Here is a 21,103-nt window from a genome sequence, read left to right as displayed (position 1 = left end):
AAAAAAAACTTTAACCTAAAGTTAGTAAAATCCTAATCTTAACCTAATTCTAAAACTAATTAATCCCAGAAAACGTAACCGTCAGTCCCCGGCAACGGCGCCAAAAACTTGTTCACACCCCAAGTGCAGGGTTGTGATGTAGTAATAAACTCGGTAAGACCGAGGTCGAATCCACAGGGACTGATATCTGTACGTTATCTGAAACCAGGTAGAAATAAAACTAGATTAAGATGTGATCTAAACAAATAGAATTTAGGGAATAATTGTGGAATAATTATCTAAAACTTAAGTAATTCAGAGGAAGGAAACTAGGGATTCAGAGGATCCACTTGTAGGGATCAGGGAGATCTTATGCCTGCATCAAGGATTATGGAATTCAAACTGAACTTACTTGATCTGGTTTTCAAGAGATAAAAGGTATATGAATTAGAATGGATTCCATCACCAAACCATGCCCAGGAGACAGAGTAAACAATAGAATTAAACTAATTACCAACCAATTAACAATGTATGAAGATCAGGAAGGTATTGTCATCCTACCATGCCCATGGGACAATGATGAACAACAGGGCTTCCTGACTTCATAAATATAAAAAGAGGAAAGAAATATTCAAAGCCATTGCAAACCCATTGTAATTTCAGTCACAACAGACCATTAAAGACTAATAAAAATATTCATTATATCAAATTAAGTTCAGAAATTTAATCTACTTGCATGGAATAGAGTCTTCCATCTCGCTACAGGCTTCACCTCTTAGCCCTAGCTAAGAGGTTTAGCCACACATGACTGGGCTAACAAAAACAACAAAATAAAAAATAAAAAGGAAAAGAAAAGAATAAGAAGGAAAAAGAGAAAACCCACTCCACGTTCAGCCTTCCTTCAACCGTCCAAAACGAGAACTCCTCCGCTGCCTCTCACTCTCTCCCAGACGTGCAGCAGCAGCCAAGCCACGTCCAGCCCTCACGTTCCGCTCTCCTTGCTTCACGTTTCTTCCTTCCTGGCGCTGCCTGCCTCCGAACGCTCTCCCCTTTCCGTCTTTTCTTTATTCCTTTTTAAAGATGGCCAGCCCGCCTCCGGTGCTGTGGAGTCCCACCAAAAATAGCTTGCATAAACAGTCCTTCCGCAGCCAGTTTGCAACGGAGCCGGACTCCCTGTTTACCCAGAAAGAGCCTACGCAGCAAAGATTTCGCAGCCGGAAGAAGGACGTATTCGGTGATGTTTACCGCGGATTTCTTCGAGAAAACTCCCCTGCACGGTCGGTTTCCGCTCCTGCTCCATCCGAATGGCTTGGATCAACGTGAAGTTCCATGATGGTGGCCCACCAGAGACGACCGCAGCTTCAAGTTGCGAACAGAGTCGCCGCAAGTCGTCTCTGTTCATGCGGTGGCCCATTTATTAAGGCCGAGTCGAAAATCCACTCCGTCCGTTCGAATCACGTCGAAAAACCGTTGGGGACGGACGAGAACGGTTTGATTTCGTTGCGGCCCACAAGACTTGGCGTTACACCGTTCATCTTGCGTTTGTCTGGCTAGGATCATGAAGCTGCTTGTATGGTGGAAAAAGGCCACCTAGGCGTTGTTCTTGGCCATCTCCTACGACGAATGGACGGTTTGGATCTTCGAACTGAGGAGCGAGTGGGGCCCACAGTGATTGCCCGGCGGAACAGCGTCGGACGCTGTTTCCTTTCAAAACACAAACTTCGGTCAGACCTGCGTTTGACCGGAGTCTCCGTTCGGTGCACTTCTCATGCACATGTGTCCTATGTACATGCAATGTACATAAGGATCCATCGTGATATTTGAAAGAAATCTGTGCCGTTCATCCATTTTCTTGCCTCATTTAAGCTGTCTAAAACAATTTTGAAGCATATCCAGATATCAGGCGGGCCCCACATAATGATTAAAGGGGCTGATCTGTCCGTTGGGCCACTTTCACAGTGATTCAGGAGCTGAATTTTTACGTGTACGGTTCATTTATGGTCCTCAGACCACGTATGAAGTTTCGAACTGATCAGATGGTGGGAACCCTATGATCTTACATTCTGGACACTTTTCAGGCCACTTGAGCTTCAATTCCTCGATTTTCTTGGATCCCTGGCGTGCAAATCAGTCGATCTTGGTCTCCTGGGGTCCATCCCATGCTTTGGTGTCATCAGAGCGTTAAATCAATGCTTTAAGCGTCCTTTTTCAGTCCATGCTCGTAAATACACTCTGCATCACAAACATGATTAAATCAGGCCGTTAAACAATACTATGTTTGTAAATCCAGGTAACAACTGGGTCTGATATGCAATATTTGACCCTTAACAGATTACTAAACTAAAGCTGAGGAAATTCAGTGAACAAAATCCAAGACAATGTACAGAAACATGTAGAAACAGAGAAGTTGATTTTGTTTTCATACAAAAGAATTAGCATTTTTCATCTAAAAGTTGAACTTGGGTTTGCTTTCTTGCTGATCTTTCTCCACAGAAGTTCTTATCTGGCAGCATTGTATGCACTCATTTGTATTAGAATCCCATCAGTTGATGGACATTATTGAGCTTAGAATCTTCTCCATCAGCACCCTTTTTTCTACCCCCCTCTGGCATCTGATGTGATATCGTCGTAGCAGACCCACAAAAAAGGAAAAGGGAGAAAAAAAAACTGGTGAATGTAACAGTGAACAAGCGCTACCAACACATCAACAAAAAGGAAAAGTTGGGTTGGTATGCTTTTTATTTAGGTGCTGAAATCTCTCTCTCACTCCTACCCTTAGTGGTGAGGACCGTTGCAGTTGTCGGTTGTCGATGAGAAGGTCCACCACAAGCATAATGACACCATACTTCTAAAACTCGCTGACTTGGCAAATCAGCTCAACTCGACTTGAAACTCTGCCGGATGGACTCGTCAAGTCTCTGGTGAACTCGGTACTAGGCCTGAATCAGCTGGACTCGGAGAGACTCATCGAGTCGATTCAGTGTGGCTTGAAAGGTTAACACTCGCCTAGCCAGAACCAGTGCGACATTGATAATGTTGTTGGTTTAAGTTATGGTTTATATTACTTATACAAGATCCAACTATTTTAAATATCTAACAAAAGTCCTAATATCTTCAATATACAGTAATTAAATATCAAGTCGAGTTGGGTTGAGTCTTTGAGTGAACCTGCCCAGCTGAACATCGGGTTGAGTTGAGTTTTCAGGTTTTTGAACTATGAATTATACAGACAATGCATGCATGTTTACATCCATCCGTCCATCTCTCTCTTCGATTGTTGCACAAAGGTTGAGTTTTGAACATTTCCTAGTTCATTTCTTTGCATTCTTGTGCTACTTTTGGTAAAGAGTCCCAAAATGTCTCAGCAAATGATTAATTATGAAACGGTCGACCCCCCAAATAGCATGCAAAACACCATTAAGGACGAGAACCCTAAACTGGGGTGCAGTGGTTTAGTCATTATTAGAAGAATTTGGAATATTAATTATCTATTGAAATTGTTGGTTAGGACTATGTCAAACATCAAGTTGAGATTAGTTCACAGTCATGTTTCGGATATAAGATAAAGGAAAGAAAAAAAAAAAAGCCCCAAGGAAGAGATTCTATTTATCATGTTTGGGTGTAGGAATGTATTTCTATGGAATCCAGGAAATGTGTTTGGATAATTATTTTGTGCACATTCACAGAAGAGGGAATTGGAGAAATAGGAACGGTTGCAAGGAATTCAGTAACATGGAATTTGCAAGGGATTTCAAAACATCTTTTTTGGTGGAAATAGATTCCAACAGGAAACCAATTCCAAGTATTTGTAGGAGCCCAAACAAATAGATTCCAACAAGAACCAATTCCAAGTATTTCTAGGGGCCCAAATGATACTAAAAGCTTGCTAGCTCGCCTCCATCATCTTTATTTTTTTGGTAGATTCATCATCAATGTCTTTTATAAAGAGTTTGGAATATGACAGCAGCATGAAAGGATACAAGTGCTGGTCTGATATATTATTTTTTTTTTAAAAATGAATAACAAAACATGGAAATTGAGAGGGGCGCCCTGGATTTTCTAGTTTTCAGTTTGTACCAGGTGGAGCATATGGTCCACTGATCCAGACCATTGGCCCACAATGTGGATGGTGCATCCTCAAAAGTCTCACAGGAGGGTCCTTTTTAGTGGAACATTGACCATTGATGCATTTCTCTTCTGAACTCTCAACTTGCATTGCAAAATTGAAGGTACAAATTTTCCTGTCAAATAGAATTATAGATCACAGTCCTGTGGGGTCCAATCGAGCAAATGCTCTGGATCCTTGAATCCATTCCAAAGATCATGAGTGACCCACAGAAGCAGTGATCTAACCCAAAAACTAGGCTGGTCTGCTCCAGGTGTATTAGATAATGGATGATTAAAAACTGATAGCCAACAGTACATATTTTGACATATGTGCCCATTCACTGTGGACCTACCTGATTATCGGCCAGTAATTCCAGTTGCACAATGTGCTGACGTGTCAAACACTTGTATGAAGGGAGCTGATCAAGTGAGGCCACCATTAAAAACTTCCTAGGGCCCACCATAGTGTTTATTTGCCATCCAACCTCTTGATAAGGTCACACAGACCTGGATGAAGGGAAAACACAAATATCAGCTCGATCAAAAGCCTTTTTAATGGTGGGCATTCAATCACCACTGTTTACCATGGTAAGGTCCACCTGATATTTCGATCGGCTTCATTTTTGGGCCTGGCCAAAAGGACGGCCAGCATGGATACACAACGCATATATCAAGGTGGGCCCCACGTCATGCCTCGCCAAATCTGCAATCCACTTGTATGGTATGATGTCTGGGCAACTGACATCCAATGTGTTAAGGCCGACGACTTAAAACCATGTGTTACCCTTTTGGATATTGGAAAACACATTTTCCTTGGAATTGAAGAGGAAGGAGAGTTCTAAAATCCACCGAAGAGCCTGAACAGCATTAGCTGGAATTTTGTTTTCCACTGCCCAAAACAGTAGCTGAATGGTCTAAAAAACATTACCGGGGCTTTGGTTCTCCACCCAAAACAATTGTTGATAATTGTTGATTTTATGAAAAATGGTTTTCTTTAAGTATATATATGGATGTGTGTGTGTGTGTGTGAAAACTTAGTTTTTACCCTTTTGGGAATGGTCCCATATTGGAATGCAGGGAAGAAAAATCATCTTAATAAGGTGTTGAGTACCTTAATATTTGCTTGGTAAGACAGGAGTACCAAGACTTGCGTTTCGTACTGGAACACGCGCGCTCGCACGAGCTCAATCACAGTCTCAGACTCAATGCGAGGGTGTGGGCATGTGAGGTAGTGTGGTTGTAGAGGCTGTAGAGGTGTACTCTGCACGTGTGCGTCATATCACAGATGAGTCGCTCCTTCGCGACCTTACATGAACCGGCGCAAGGCAGGTGCAAGTCGTAGTGGCTAAGAGAGAGATGTGTTAGGTGGTTGGGTTCGCAGTGTTGTAGGTAAGAGCTTTGAGAGAGACCTCACTCCTTTACATAGGAGTTGTTGAGCCGTTTATGAGGCATGTTGTAACCATTCATGGAGTAATTAACCAAACCATGTAAAAACTGTTGCATGTGGCTAGTTGTCTAAACGACTAGCATGCAGCTAATTTCTCACTTGTAAAAAGGTCCAAAAAAAAAAAAAAAAGCCCACCTAGTTTCTCACCAACAGTCAGAAACAGTCCATTGCATTTATGACCCTGGACTAAAATGTCCAGCCACCATTGCCTATATAAATAGAGCTTGACTGGTTCGTTCTGTCATCTCAAACAAATCAACTCATTCTCTCATATGAACCAGCAAGCTCCCAATGTTCTCTGATCAAGTCAGCAAGTTCAATATGAACCTAAGTACAAAACCAGCAGGTCCATAAGAATCAAACTAGTGCAATTTTCTTTCTTTCCATTTGAAAATTTTCTTCTTAGCTTTCATCTGCCAGTAAAATTGTGTTTACAGAGTTCCGTCAGTAGTTCCTTTGTGCTTGCTGAACACAAAACCACATAGGTTCGTCGTATCCTGAAAGCTATTTACCTGCGACCTGCCAGCATTCTTAATTATTTTGAGGAGGAGCAAATAATGCTTTAAGGACAACGCTTTAGCCTGTCCTTAAATTATATTTTTCGGTTTCCTATTTCCTTCTATTTTACAGTAATTATAAATCTATAATTTGAACAGTTGAAGCATTGAAATGCACATGCACGATGCAACCAGCTGCTTTGGGGCTGAAAACACAGCCCTGCTTGCTTTTCTAAGGTTGAAAAGCACCCTCTGCATCCCTCTGTCCCGAGCTGCATCCATACATACCTTTAAAGCTGCACAACTATTCATATCAGATAGATAAGAGGGAGGGGGAGAGAGAGGGAGAGAGAGCAACTGATTTCAGACTAAGTGAAGAGCGACTGATTTCAGACACAGTGAAGAACAGCAGAAAGAGCAAGAGGATGAGAATGCCATGAAATCTTATAAGAAAAAAAGAAAGAAGAAGAAGAAAAAAAAAAAAACTAAACATACACATGTAAACGGATAAATTGTATTCCAAGAATTGCTTGAGCATTCTAGTTAATCTTCTACACTCCAAAACACCAAACATACCATGTATCTTTGTTTCTGCGACAATTATCAGCATAACCCCAACATTTCCATCTCCACCTTGATAAAAAAATCCACCCATCTCCCACCACATTCAAACCCACAACTGATCACTTGAAAAAAAAAAAATCAAATTCCATGAGCATCCGAGCCAACAATCTTGAAAACTTGTGCACATGAGGGTGTGTCTAGAGATGCAAGCTTGGAGCAACCAGTAAAGCCTTCTCCCACTGATGGAAAAACAAATCATTGGAACCCTTAGCATTGAACTTCAAAAGAATCAACAGCTTCCAGTTTCCAAACAAGTTACTGAACCTCAAACGGCAGAAAGCCCCTCCCCTCCAGTGAAGATTATGACGGCCCACCACATATGAAGATGAGGATGATTCATGGGCGATTTCCCGTACTGAGAAGATCATTCCACCTGCGCCTCTGTGGGACTATCTTGGGAAATATGTGAAATTGGGACGTCTACAGCAGGGTAACCATAAATCCATTTCTCCAAATGAGGAATTAAATGATCCTTGGCATCGGGACATGTATCATCATCCTTTACTGCCTGACTAGGTACATGTGGGAACCGTGGTTTGGTGATTCGGACCATTGAGGTGAGCCCCACTAGGATAGACCACGAACAGACATTTCCTAGTCTTGAATATCCCAGCCATCTAAATCTTTGGTCCTTTTCCATTTGATTATGACATTGTATTTTTTCCTCAACCATCTATTTCAATGACACCAATGGTAAGGATAATCCCATCACGGAGATCTTTGACTCATGATGATCCTTAGCTCAGCTCATCAATCGATGGTCTGGGACACCAAATCTGGGGACCTCTTCTAAACCCTGGGCTGCATCCTATGCATATCCTCAGACTGAGGATCACATAATTCAACGAAGAATTGAAATTGTGGCATAGAATGAACCATTTTCCCAAGAGTCTAGATTCCATACAAAGCTTTGTACATTAAGTTGCTTGATGTACAAAATGAATGTAAGTGTGTCTATGTTCATCTAAGTGCATCCAAGTACAATGCACTCGGATGAAGTTAGAAACTCTTACATCATGCACTTAGATGCACTCTGCATTAGATATGGGCTCTTTTCCTAAACAGTCACAGAGCTGGACAACTACAGCAGAAAACCCATCTTCAGCAAAGATCCTGACAAACCCATCACAATGCAGAGAAAGAATGAAGAAACATATACAACTCCGATAGCATACCATGGACTTTGATGTACTGAGGCCCAAGAAAAAACAGCCCATCCATTGGCAAAAACTTTTTACAGTCATTTTGGAAAAAAGAAAGAAAAGAATGGAGAAAAGAATTTTGTTAACACCATTTTTCAGATGTGGTTTCAAAAACAAGTAGAAAAATGTCTTTGGAACCCCAAAGCCAACACAATTAGGAGTTTTAAATCATCATTTCTTTCATTTTCTCCACCATTCTCCTAAAATCTCTTGGAAAAAGGAGGTAAAAGTAAATGAAGCCATTTTTCAGTAGAAAAGCATTTTCTTCCTCGTTTGGGGTATTTTCAAAATAGGCTTTTGGGGTGCATTCTTGGACCAAACCAGTTAAATTAAAAAAACCTTCTCACTGTTTCTGTTGCCGCTTTCTCTTGGGCTTAAGGTCGACAACAATGATAGAGATGTTGTCGGAACTATTTTTCCGGTAAGCTAGCTCTGCAAGATGCTCAGCGGTAGCTTGTGCCGGTGATGATCTATCATCTGCTGGTCCAGATCGGCGGTGTCGCCTCAGTACGAGACGAGCAACCTCCCCTACCTCGTCATTGGACATTACATCCCAAAGCCCATCACTGGCCACTATCAAACACTCATCTTCTTCACTCCTCGTTGTAAAAGTGACTTCAGGGACTGCTATAATCCAAGGCCTCAGATACCGATCGCCTGAATGAGGAGAAAATATAGAATCAAAATGTAGTAAGTGCTATGTCCATAATTAAAGTCAAGACCTGATAAAATACAGCTGGAAGTACACTAACTTGTTGGCAGGACATCTTTGGTGCCACCAAGCTGCTGTGTGGGAAATTCATTCCATCTAAACGCAAAGCCTCACCATGTAGATCACCTGGCACAAAAATCAGGCTGGACCTCTCATCTGGTGGGGCACACTGTTGGAATCAATGGACAGCTGACCATCTGACTCAACATATGACTGGCCAACTTCACGAGTGGTCCTGCCTGATCTTTGTGCCAGGTGATCTTCAACGTGAGGGCCTGCTGTTTGAATGGTATGGATGTTCTACACTAGTGGCATCTTGACAAGAAAGATGTGGCTACACAAAACGTTAGCATACTTCTGACTGTATCTGATCATTTCTTGATTAAAGTAACAATAAATTCACTGCACTTCCGAAGAAAGAGTGGAGGAAATTGTGTTGGGTCTTTCATGGGGCTCATGGATAACATGGACAAAAACACACCCTATATTTACAATCAGATGAGATTTTGATATTTTGGATGTGGGTTATCCTACAATGAGAATAAGGAACAAAGGCTTGTCACTCTGCGATTTAGGTTACATTTGAAAGATCCAATTTCACAGGGTTGACATGACTTGTGCGCGCCAAACTAATAGTGAGATATGTATTAGACATTCACGTGCACATCTCAGTCTCCATTTTGCCAATTCACCTGCTAAAATCAGGGTGGACAAAAGCGGAAAAAAAGAAAAGAAAAGAAAAGAAAGTTCACTTCATTCAGCTTCCATTTTCCATGCCATCCAAAATGCAAATCACGTATTGTTGGCTTGAAATTCCTGAGAGCTGTTATTTGGCAATAGATTAAAACACTACCTTAATTATGAAATTGAAAGATGTCGTCGAACAGACAGTTTTTAAATTAATCAGACGACCAACACCAAATGGTAAAAAAGGCCATGATTACCTAGTTCCATGTTTTTTCTTTTTTTTTTCTTTTTGTTTTTTAATCATTGTGCACTTGGTTGCACCAATATCATGAAATTACATGATTAATTAGTCTAATTTGGTGCAAACTTTCATGACATTTCATGAAATTTGGTGCAACTGTTAATGATGTGGATGTGAGCGGTATGACTATATGGCCCACCTGGATGAATGAACTAAGAGGCCGTACAGTGGTACGGCCTACTCTTGTGTTTTGTCCATGTGTCTCTTTAGTTAGTCTATTAGGCACACTTAAGATACATGTCATAAATTCTTCTTTTTCTTTTCCTTTTCCTTTGCTCTTCATCTCCCTTGTGCTGGAGTTTTTGTAAGAAACCTAGGGTTTTTATTTTTTTGGCGTGATGGACCTTTGTAATGGTCCGCATGTGAGAGGGTGAATGTTGTGTTCATGATCATTGCTCCTCTTGTGTTAGGTTGGAACATGTGGGCTGATTGTTTCATTATGTGAGGTGTGTACATCATGTGGACTGTACAATAGTATTCTTGTATTTGGAAGAGTCAACCCTCATTCGTGTAAGCATTGTGGTATTCTCTTTAATTTCTTCTTCCATTGAAGATGATGGACGATCAAGGATCTATGTTCCCAAGCCCATCTAATTTTCTAGGATTTCAAATAATCTTTGTAAAACTAAATGGAGCAAATTATTTCCCATGGTCTAAATCGATCCAAGTGTTTTTTACAGCCAAAGGCAAATTACAATATATGACCACAAATAAACCAAATGGAAGTGATAGCATGTACAATAAGCATTGTTCAAAGTATCTCCGATATTATTGAAATATCCTTGATATTATCTATATCTCCAGCTCGGCAATATTGATAACACTTGTAGCGATACTGATAACGCTAGTAGTATAAAAAATTCCAGGTATCGACGATGTATCGCTAAGTATCGCAAGGTATCGATATTGCTAATATTTTCGACTATGTAAATTCCAGGTGTCACTTGTATCACCAACGTATTGACATCACCAATGTATCGCCAATATTTTTTTACCATGTAAATTTCAGGTTTCGCTTGTATTGCCAATGTATTGGCAATATTTTGATAATATCGCCAATTTATCGATATGCCAAAAATCTATTTGTAAAATAATAATAATAATAATCATTTCAAAAAAAATTTATGGGCAAATGGTTGTATAGAGTAGTCAAATTTTCGAGATTGTGATATTATTGTTATTGCAACATAGGCCATATTGAGACTATGGTCTTTCATTTCCTTTCCAGTTGTTGGCAATTTGTTGGAGAAATATCGTGCATTGTCAATATTCTAAAATATCAATGAAAGTTTGGACGGAAGGTTGCCTCGTTGGATGGATAGATGGGATGGTTGGACTGATTTCTTATGATAGCACAAGCTTTTAAGCCCCCATTAAATGGAAACTTATTATATATATACATGCTCTTAGGTATTCTAAAATGCAAAAGAGTTACAGGTGTTATAGATCTTGTCTTTAAAGACTATATATTTGAGTTGATGTTAACTTTTTTGAGTCCACTGCATTCTTCTCAAATAATGATAGATCCCTAGACTTGGAAGCTTCACCATTAGTGCTTGTGCACATTCCAATTGAAGTAAACACTATTCAATAGCCTCCTCCTGCTGGTTCGCCCATTCCTACTGTTGTGCTTACACCTAAAGTCTGCTCATGACAAAAACGGGGAGAGAGTGCTACCAACCATGATGTGCCACCCACCATATCTTCTTTTGAGCTTGTTGATCCAATCCCTCCACCTATATTTCATGATTTATCTGATATCACTATTGCAATGAGAAAAGGTAAGTGTGCATCTATCGACCATCCTATCTCCAAATTTGTTCTTTTTTAATTTTTGCCTTTCACCTTCTATAAATTTTCATTGTCTTTTTCATTCTCATTTTGTTCCTAGATCATACAGGAAGCCTTGTCACATAAGGAGTGGAAGCAGGCCATGAAAGAAGAAATGACAACATTTCATTAAAATGACATTTGGGAGCTAACTAGTCTTCTAGCTGGTAAACGTACTATTGGTTGTTGGTGGGTATATGCAATTAAATTCCAGCTTAATGGCACAGTTGAATGATTAAAGGCTCACTTAGTTGCTAAGGGCATGTTTGGGCGTTTGCGTTAGGGTGGTTTACGAGGGGTAGGATTGTAAAATCCTCCCCTATTCCATCCCACATATGTTTGGGCAACCAAGCCACTGTCCTAGCTTACACTTCCAACGTCCTCTGTCAGAGGCGTGGGATTCGGCAGGATTCGGACTATCCCGCGGGTGGGATTCGTAGGTTTACTTCTATTTCACCACTGCTCAAGCTGTGAAGCATTTTCAACAGAGGTTTTCTATATCTACACGCACTTCTACACACGGACACATGTGCAAACCTACTATGTAATTTGGTTATTGAAACCGTAAATCATGAGGAATCCACCTTCTAGATCATCTATGCAAAAATGTATTCCAACCAACCATCAGTCAGGTCACGCGTATTCAAAGAATCGGACGGTCTGCGTTTATCCTTTTCATGCACTTGAGCATTTGTACAAGTGATCTATATGTGGGACCCACCTGTTATTCAGATCCCATATACACACATTCAATGGGGAAACGAATCGGCTACTCACCTTGCCACTGGCCAATGGCTAGTGGGTGGTGCTCCGTGGGCCCCACCATGATGTATTTGTTTCATCTATGCCCAGTTCATCAATAGGCAGACATGTGCCAATATGGAGTGCATGTGAAAGATTAGAGCTCTCTATGTGGTTGCTAATAATGCCCAGATCTTCTCAGGTAGCAACACTCAGCTGGGTCACAATGTATATATTATATCTCATCTTAGTTTTTACCACATATTGTATCCCATGGGCAAACCAAACAGCCCCACCATGGTATCCTATGGGACGAAAGGAATCCCATGAATTCCAAACATAATGTTGGATCCGTCTTTGGATAAAAGTGTATATTTCTATCCCAGACAATCCACTGTCTATCATAAATGCTGCTGTCAGCTCAATTCCATCCCATTTAATCCACCCTAATGCAGATGCCCAAACAGGCCCTAAGGGATACACTCAGACTCTCAACATTAGCTATATTGAGACTTTCTCTCTAGTTGCCAAGCTTGATTTCATTCGTGCTATTCTTTCTGTTGTTGTTAGTCATGGATGTTCCCTCTTTCAACTTCTTGTTAAAATGCCTTTAGTGATCTCACAGAAGAGGTCTATATAAAGCAACGATCTGAGTTTGTTGCTTCCTGGGAGTCGGTTGAGGTTTGTAAACTGAGAAAGACGATTTATAAATTGAATTAGTCAATACATGTATGGTTTGATAATTTTAGAAAGGTTGTGTTAGCTTACGATTCTATACGAAATCATGATGTTAACTGTTTAGTCTTCATATAATGAGGTGCCTTTGGTTTAGTTGTATTAGTTGTATACGTAGATGAAACTATAATAAGGGGTGATAGTGAAGGAATTGAGGATCTTAAGAAGTATAATCAATGTCACTTCCTAACGAAAGATTTGGGTAATCTTTGATACTTCCTTGGGTTAGAAGTTGCCAGATTAGAGGAACGCATTAATCTATATTTCAAAGAAAACATGTCTTGGATTTGCTAAAAAAAATAAAAAATACTTTCTTAGTACACCACGCCAATTGATACACCAATGGATCTAAATCATAAACTAGTTAGTGATCAAGGAGATATAGTTGAAGACTAAAAAATGTATAAAAGATTGGTCAAAAAACTTATCTACGTAACAATCACTATGGCAGATATATCATACGTTACAAGTGTAGAAACTCAATTTATGAGTTCTCCTAGAGTGCCTCACATCGATGCGGATTGGATTTTACAATATTTTAAAGGAATGCCAGTCGAAGGAATTTTATATAAAGGAATAATAATCTTTGAGTCACATGATATTCTAATGCAGATTGTGCAAGCTCCTCAACTAATAGGCTGTTTACTACTCAATATAGCACATTTATAGAGGAAATTTGGTTACGTGGAAGAGTAAAAGCAAAGCATTGTAGCCCAATCAAGAGCCGAAGCAGAATATAGGGCAATGGCTCGTACCACTTGTGATCTCATATGCATCAAGAAAATATTGCATGAAATAGATTTTGCAGCGAACCTACCAATGCAATTATTTTGTGATGATCAAGCAACCTTCTATATTGCAAACATCCAATTTATCATGAGAAAACAAAGCATATTGAAGTTGATTGTCATTTTATACATGAGAAGGTTGCTAGTGGTGAAATTTCTACGTTGTTTCTTCGGTCTTAAAATCAACTTGTTGACGTGTTCAGCAAAGCTCGTGGTTGTAGTCAATGTACACATTTATTCTGAACTAGGCATTGGCAACATCTATGCTCCAGCTTGAGGGAGAGTGTTAATGGTTGTAGACATGGGCCGGACAACTCCATGACTTACCTCAATGAATGAAATAAGGGGTTGTATGTGGTATGGCTACCCGGCAAGGTGTCTCGTATCGGTATCGGTTAGCGTAACGGTGCCATCTGAAACCGATACGGATATGGGGGTGTAACGGCCCGTAACGACGCAAAAATATTTTTTTTTTGCCAAAAAAATATGAAAAAATATGGATTAAATCCGGAATATTCTAAGCATTCCAAATATGCATTCATTTATAAATTGGAACATGTTTATGGTGGTGTAACGGTCTACTCTTTGGTGAAAAGTTGTATCGGATTGTCTGATGAATTTATGAACCAGATAACCTGAATTTGACTACAAAATTAATATATTTAATTTTCTAAATATATAATTTATATACTTAACAATTTGATATCGTTTCTCCCAATAGTTTTTTAAAAAAATGAAATTAAATTTAGGTAGATGGCGTTGCCAATTTGGGGCTGACTTGGAGGACCAATCCATGCCCCAAATCAGCCTCAAATTTATGCAATTTATTGGCATTATCCCACTTATAAATTGGTGGACATTTATTGGATAGTGAATCATGAAAAAAAAATCAAAAAGCCCTATTTTAAAAAATAAGCGTCCACAAATTAACAATTATAACTATTCAAACAATTTGATTTTGGCATTGTGAGTTAGCATCTATAGTTTATAATTTAATTGGTAAATTTTAAGTTAATACATGTCTTGTGTACAATTTTTTAAGGGCCCGAATTAGGCGGGACTCGGGTTGTGAAGTGTAGCACACGAGTGTCAAAGTTTTTTGGGCCCCACCGTGATGAATGTGTTATATCCACACCGTCTATCCATTTTGCCAAATAATTTTAGGGCATGAGCCCAAAAATGAGGCAGATCCAAAGCTCAGCTGGACCGTAGCATAAGAAACAACAATAATTAAACGTCCACCATTAAAAATTTATTGGGGGCTACAAAAGTTTTAGATCAAGCTGACATGTGTGTTTTCCCTTCATCCACATCAGTGTAACCTAATTAACAGGTTAGATGGAAAATAAACATTATAGCGGACCGTGTAACAAAACAGTGCAAGTGCACTGTTCGGCGTGCACCGCAGAACACAAAAAATAAAAAATAAACAGTCATGCAGTCCATTCCGATTTCGACGCTGGAAATGAAAAAGAAGAGAGAGAGGGAAACCGAAAAGAAAAGAGGGAAAGAAGAGGGAGTGAGAGAGAGAGAGAGAGAGAGAGAGAGAGAGAGAGAGAGAGAAGAAGAAGAAAGAAGCCGTATGTAGTAACAGCCACGCAGTCCATTTGTTTTTCAAGAACGAAATGAAAAGAAGAGAGAGAGAGAGGGAAACCGAAAAGAAAAGAGGGAAAGGAGAGAGAGAGAGAGAGAGAGAGAGAGAGAGAGAGAGAAGAAGAAGAAGAAGAAGAAGAAGAAGCTGCGGCCGCAGCCACAGTAGTCCGAGAAGAAGAAGAAGAGGAGGAAGAAGAAGAAAGAAAGAAAAGGTATGTATTTTTTTTTCCTTTTTTTTTTCTTTTTTTTGCCTGTAACAGTTGTTACGGGTCAGTAACGGCCGTTACGCCCATGACGGGCCCGTAACAGCCGATACGGGTACAAAAAAGGGGAACGGCCGTTACAGCCCCGAATCGCGTAACGGGTACCACCGTTACCGGTAACGGCCGATACGTAACCAATATGGGACACCCTACTACCCGGTCTTGTGTTTTCTCCATGTGTCCCTCAATCTATTAGGTACACTTAAGATGTGCATATCATGTTATAAGTTAGTGAGGGGTATTTTCGGGATATTTGCTCTTTTGACTTGAAACATAAAGGAAGTGAGAGGGGGTACGTAGCCCTAGTTCACTCCCTCTATTCTCTTTTTCCCATATCTTTTTTTTCTCTTATTTATTTTTCATTTTTTGCTTCTACATAATTCTACAACAACCAAGCAAACCCTTAAACAATTTTTTTCTACTTTGAATAGAACCAAATAAAAAAAATTATCCATTTTACGAACCTCTTTTCTTATCTCCTCTTCCACAAAATTTATCAAAAAAAAAAAGTTCCACACACCCTCCGTTGTCCATGTCACCTCTATCTCCCGCACTATCCTAGTAACAAGTGATCGATACCAATCGATTGGTCAATGGCATTAAAAAGGATGAATCATGATTCAGTTAGACTATATAAACAGTCCAATAACTATCAAGGAAAATCACAAGTGAAGATTTGCAATTTTTAAAAAGGACTTTTAAACACACCCTAATATATTTTTTGTATAATTGGGACAGGTATAGAGTTACCCCTCAATGAGATAGTTGATTTTGCATGCAGTTAAGAAACTTGTGCCAATGTTCTCGCTCTAAAAGTTACACATCCCAAACATATGCAATGGTCCCCTCTGAAAACAGAGAGGAGCTGAAAGATTTTCTCTATTTGAGACAACCCAAAGGGGTTGAATATATAGAAATTACAGTCATCTATACAAGGAAAATAATAAAATCAGAATCCTCTACCTATGGAAACGAACTATACAAGGTATACTAGCTATACAAAGTATACAAGGTATATAATGCATGTGAGCCTATCTAACATCCCCCCTCAAACTAATGTTGGTCATCGACAAGTAATAGTTTGCCAACTAGAAATGAGTGACGTGCAGAAGTGAGGGACTTGGTGAGAATGTCAGCAATCCGATCATGGGATACAACATGTGGAAGAGAAATGAGCCCAGACTGAAATTTCTCGCGGATAAAGTGACAGTCAACTTCAATATGCTTCGTCCGTTCATGAAAAACCGGGTTAGAGGCAATCTGAATGGAACTTAGATTATCGACATGGAGTGGAGTAAGATTCTGCAAAGGAATGCCCAAGTCAGAGAGAAATCCACATAACCAGACAAGCTCACTACACGCAACGGACATTGCCCGATACTCGGCTTCTGTGCTTGATTTGGAAACAGTGGCCTGCTTCTTACACTTCCAAGAGATGAGAGAAGTGCCGAGAAAAACACAATAGCCAGTGGTAGATCTTCGTGTGAGAGCGCAACCGGACCAATCAGCATCCAAATAAGCACGAGCCCTCGCAATTTGAATTAAGATCACAAACATGCGCGATGCCAACCGCACAATTTAGTTTTTGTGGCAATTCCTATGGATCCTTATGGCAAACACCAGTCACACTTATGTGTGAATAGGTCAAGCAACGGTGCAAAGCTCAAGGTGATCCATAATTCATGTCAGATGCCCTCACACATATAGGACTGGAATAGAGAATATGAACAGAAACTGGATGTAACTATGTTACAATAGAAAACTATATGTAACATGTACTCCTTGCCCTAGCAACTAACAACTCAAGCCTTGGTATACTTCTCATGTCACCATCAAAGATCTCTTTATCAACTATCATATCTAAGAAACCTAATCCTACAATATCTTCTATATCCATCATCTCAAACTATTTCAAAATATAACCATGCTTAAACCCCAACTCAACTAGGACGAATAAACACCAAGCTATACACACCTCCTAACTTAACTATAAAAACAACACTTAATAGAGACATTATGTGATTGAATTCATATGAGGTCCTCAAGACCCTCACTGTTCATTTGGTGTTCTCCAACGTATATATGTCATGGCCTATGGATCTCAATCAAGATACAAGCTTAACTAGTCACCAAAAATAACTTGAATACAATATTACCTGCACATGTGGCATGGGATTTCTGGAAATAAAAGTAGTGGTGACTCATCCACCATACAAGTGGCAATTCATTGTTTGAATTATCCCCGATATTATCAAAATATCTCTAATATTATCTTTATCTCCAACTCAAGGATACCGATAACACTGGTAGTATAAAAAAATCCAGGTATCAACAATGCATCGCTAAGTATCGCCAACGTATCAATATCACCAATCTAATTACCAATATTTTCAACTGTGTAAATTCCAAGTGTCTCTTGTTGTCAAATCACCACTTTCTCTAAAAGCTCGAGCCATTAGGGGATGGTGTATCAATGTATATCAAGGGACTTTAACACTCCCTTGCACGTGTGGGGTGGAACTCCGCACAGGAACATACTGGGCAAGGGTGGAGGTAGGGACACTCACAAGTCACAACTCACACCATAAACGGCCCCCTGTGGGAGAATATATTAGGGAGGCATATTTTCTGCTCCCGACATTTGAACACTTGACCATTCGCTCTGATACCATGCCAAATCACCACTTTCTCTAAAAGCTCGAGCTATTAGGGGATGGCGTATCAATGTCTATCAAGAGACTTTTAACACTTGTATCTGCAATGTATCGATATCGCCAATATTTTCGATTGTGTAAATTCTAGGTGACACTTGTATCATAAGTCTATCACTAATATTTCAATAATATCGCCAACATATCAATATCACCAAAAATTTGTTTATTAAAAAAAATCATTTCAAATTTTTTTACGGGACATGGTTGTATGCAGTGTTCAATTTTTCATTGATAATATTGATAGTATCTCAACATTATCGTTATTGCAAACATGTGCAATATCGAGACCATAATTTTTTGTTTCCTTTCCAGTTGTTGATGATTTCTTGGCAAAACATCATGTGTTGTCGATATTCTTAAATATCAATTGATGTTTAGATGAAAGGTTGGATGGTTAGATGGGATGGATAGACTGATTTCTAATGATGGCACATGCTTTTAGGCCCCCATTAAATGGAAACTTATTATGTATGCATTCTATTTGCAATTTTTTTATTCCTAAATATGCAAATGTGTATTTTAGCATCTCCTGAAGTTCCACTAAAAAATCCACCAGTTTTACTATGTTTCCCTGCATTTCTGGTTATCAGCGATATCGATATTATTTCTGTATCCCTAGCCAAGAAACTTGTACCGATACCGATACTTCGAACACTAACCCTAAAAGCAACCCTTTCAAAAGGGAAATGTCAAACATACCCAAGGTTCTGCTAACACTTGGGCCTTTTTAGCATGTGAAACATGGGTCATATGGGCTCATAAAAGTGAATAAAGCCATAGTGATTTTGGTGTCACAATTTTAACAATGTAGGCACATTTGTGGGATCCAAGATGTTCATAAGAGTTTCCTCAGTGCATGCAACCCATCCAAAAGATCATGCCACTCTACCCAACAAGCAAATGGGTTCAATCTAGATAATTGGTAATCAATTTTCCAACTGTCCATTTCTCCAACATAAGTGGCCTGCTTGCTAAATGAAGTAGCTGGATTTTTGGGCTTAGAACATTCACCACGGAGACCACCCCATGAACAAACTGGATCTTGCACACGTGCTGACGCAGGGATGGACATGATGAGGTCGATCACCGTCTTCCTCAGGGATAACTACTTCGAATCCACGGAGATTCTCTGGACTCCTCAAAGAGATTCCTTGAATCCACAAGGGAAAGTAGGAAAATAGAAATAATTCTAATAAATTTGAAAATAAATTGATTGATGATAAAAACGAATTTACAATCCTTTAAATAGTGGTATCAAACCTAGAAAGAAGTTTCAAAATCAAGCTCCAACTCGAACTCTCCCTAAAAATGTGACTTATAATAAATAGGAAACTTACTATTTATATACTCACTATTAAGTGTCCAATTTGGCCTAACCAAATTATTCTCCTAATTTTTCTAAGCCCTTTTCATGCTGGGTGCAACTCCTAAAGCTCAAAGGATCAAGAGTTATGATCGAACTAAAACTTACCATAAATAGTAAAAATGAAATTAAAATGGACTTTCGACCGTCGATCTGATGGAATCTTGCAAATTCGGCATGGGCAACCCGGCGTAGTGGGGTTAGTTGGCTAAAGTAGTCTCTCCTACCCCAAAATCATATATGGTACGTCGAATAACTCATTCTGTTTTGCAAGATGCACCTGCTTTAGGGTTCTGACGGTCCTGATTACTTATGCCTCCGATCGGGCCTTCTTTGGTCCATCTTGGCCATGAAAGTGTCCGTGACCCGCTCTACATCACGTACCACATCAGAACCTGTGAGGCATATGTGTTTGAGCATGAAGATGAGCACAAGGAAATTCGTTCTTTGAATTTAGAAGGGGTGAATGGTACTAATAACTAAAAAGAAAATAAAGAAACAAAGTATTAAAGATATACATGAAAATTGTTAGAAGACCACCATTTCATTTTTCCAAAGGGTGGGATATGAAGAGGATACTCTTTCATGAATGCAAAGATCTTACAAGTCCATCTTTGTCTTTTGGTGTAGTGTGCATGCCCATCCTTTCACAAAAGAATTATACAAATTAGAAACATATCCTTTTTCCTTCATCTGGATCCATAGCCAGTCCTTGAGTTCTAATCAAAGTTTTAAATCAGTGTAATTGGGTATCTTATCATTTTACACCAATATGGTCCTGTATCGCCCCTCTATCGGGCTGATTCAGGCCGACATGGACCAATACAGCAGTATCATTCATGGGCAATATCGGGTACATATCAGGCGATACGTACCGATTTCAAATGATCATCTAAACCTTGGTTCTAATAGCTTACTTTTAGCTGATTACCCAGAGCAATTTTCACACATTAATAGTGAGAAGTTATGTAAGGCTCGAATCCTAGTCCGTACTGTTCCGTAGACTCCCACGATCCTTCCCATCGAATTCTGGCAACCCGCGACCTATAATTGACGTTTGCGCGCGACCTTAAGTCGTATCCCGTAGATCTCAGTTGGCTCAATCCGAAACTTGTACCATTGCGACGCGCTATCGCCGCGGTTCCAACGCCGCGTCTTGCACACCGATGCGATATCCGGGCCAGGAGATGTAGGCCCGCGTTTATCTCGAAGAAACGCAGCGCATTTACAAACCCAAGAGAATCTCTACAACCCATCATATCAATCAATCAATCAATCAAGTACACATGCCATCACTAGTCAAGTACACAACCCATGCTTTCTTTTTCCCCAAGACAAGCAACCTACCCTAAGTCAACTCTCAAGTTAAGTACATTTATCACTCACATCCATCACTCACACCCATCACCTCTCTCTTACAACCACCCTTTCTGTCTCTCTTTCTCTACACATTTTCCAAGCAACAAAAAAAAAAAAAGAGGTGGACGTCCAAGCACTTCCAAGGAGAGAAAAAGGTGTTG

At 39.7% G+C, this 21,103-nt stretch overlaps 1 protein-coding gene across 8 annotated transcripts in view; it reads right to left on the bottom strand.

Moving 5' to 3' along the window:
* Positions 1-21,103, bottom strand: part of LOC131258153 (probable protein phosphatase 2C 6) — a 49,931-nt gene that overhangs the window by 11,815 nt on the left and 17,013 nt on the right. For 2 of the 8 annotated variants that reach the window (XR_009177913.1, XR_009177915.1), the window contains exons 4-6: positions 8,204-8,513; positions 5,198-6,326; positions 4,440-4,593 (exon numbers count right to left, since the gene is read on the bottom strand). Coding sequence is in view for 4 of the 8 variants with exons in the window: in XM_058259265.1 (XP_058115248.1) it covers positions 2,522-2,591; positions 8,204-8,513 (380 nt within the window). In the remaining 4 variants the exon portion in view is untranslated. Of the gene's footprint in view, positions 1-2,311; positions 2,592-4,439; positions 4,594-5,197; positions 6,327-6,522; positions 8,514-21,103 lie in introns of those variants that run through there. The other 6 variants (XM_058259280.1, XM_058259288.1, XR_009177950.1 and 3 more) reach the window with 5 other exon arrangements.

The sequence above is a fragment of the Magnolia sinica genome, chromosome 1 (assembly GCF_029962835.1).
Source record: "Magnolia sinica isolate HGM2019 chromosome 1, MsV1, whole genome shotgun sequence".
Classification (NCBI taxonomy): domain Eukaryota; kingdom Viridiplantae; phylum Streptophyta; class Magnoliopsida; order Magnoliales; family Magnoliaceae; genus Magnolia; species Magnolia sinica.
The sequence above is the reverse complement of the archived record's forward strand: the minus strand, read 5'-3'. Positions and strand labels throughout refer to the sequence as shown.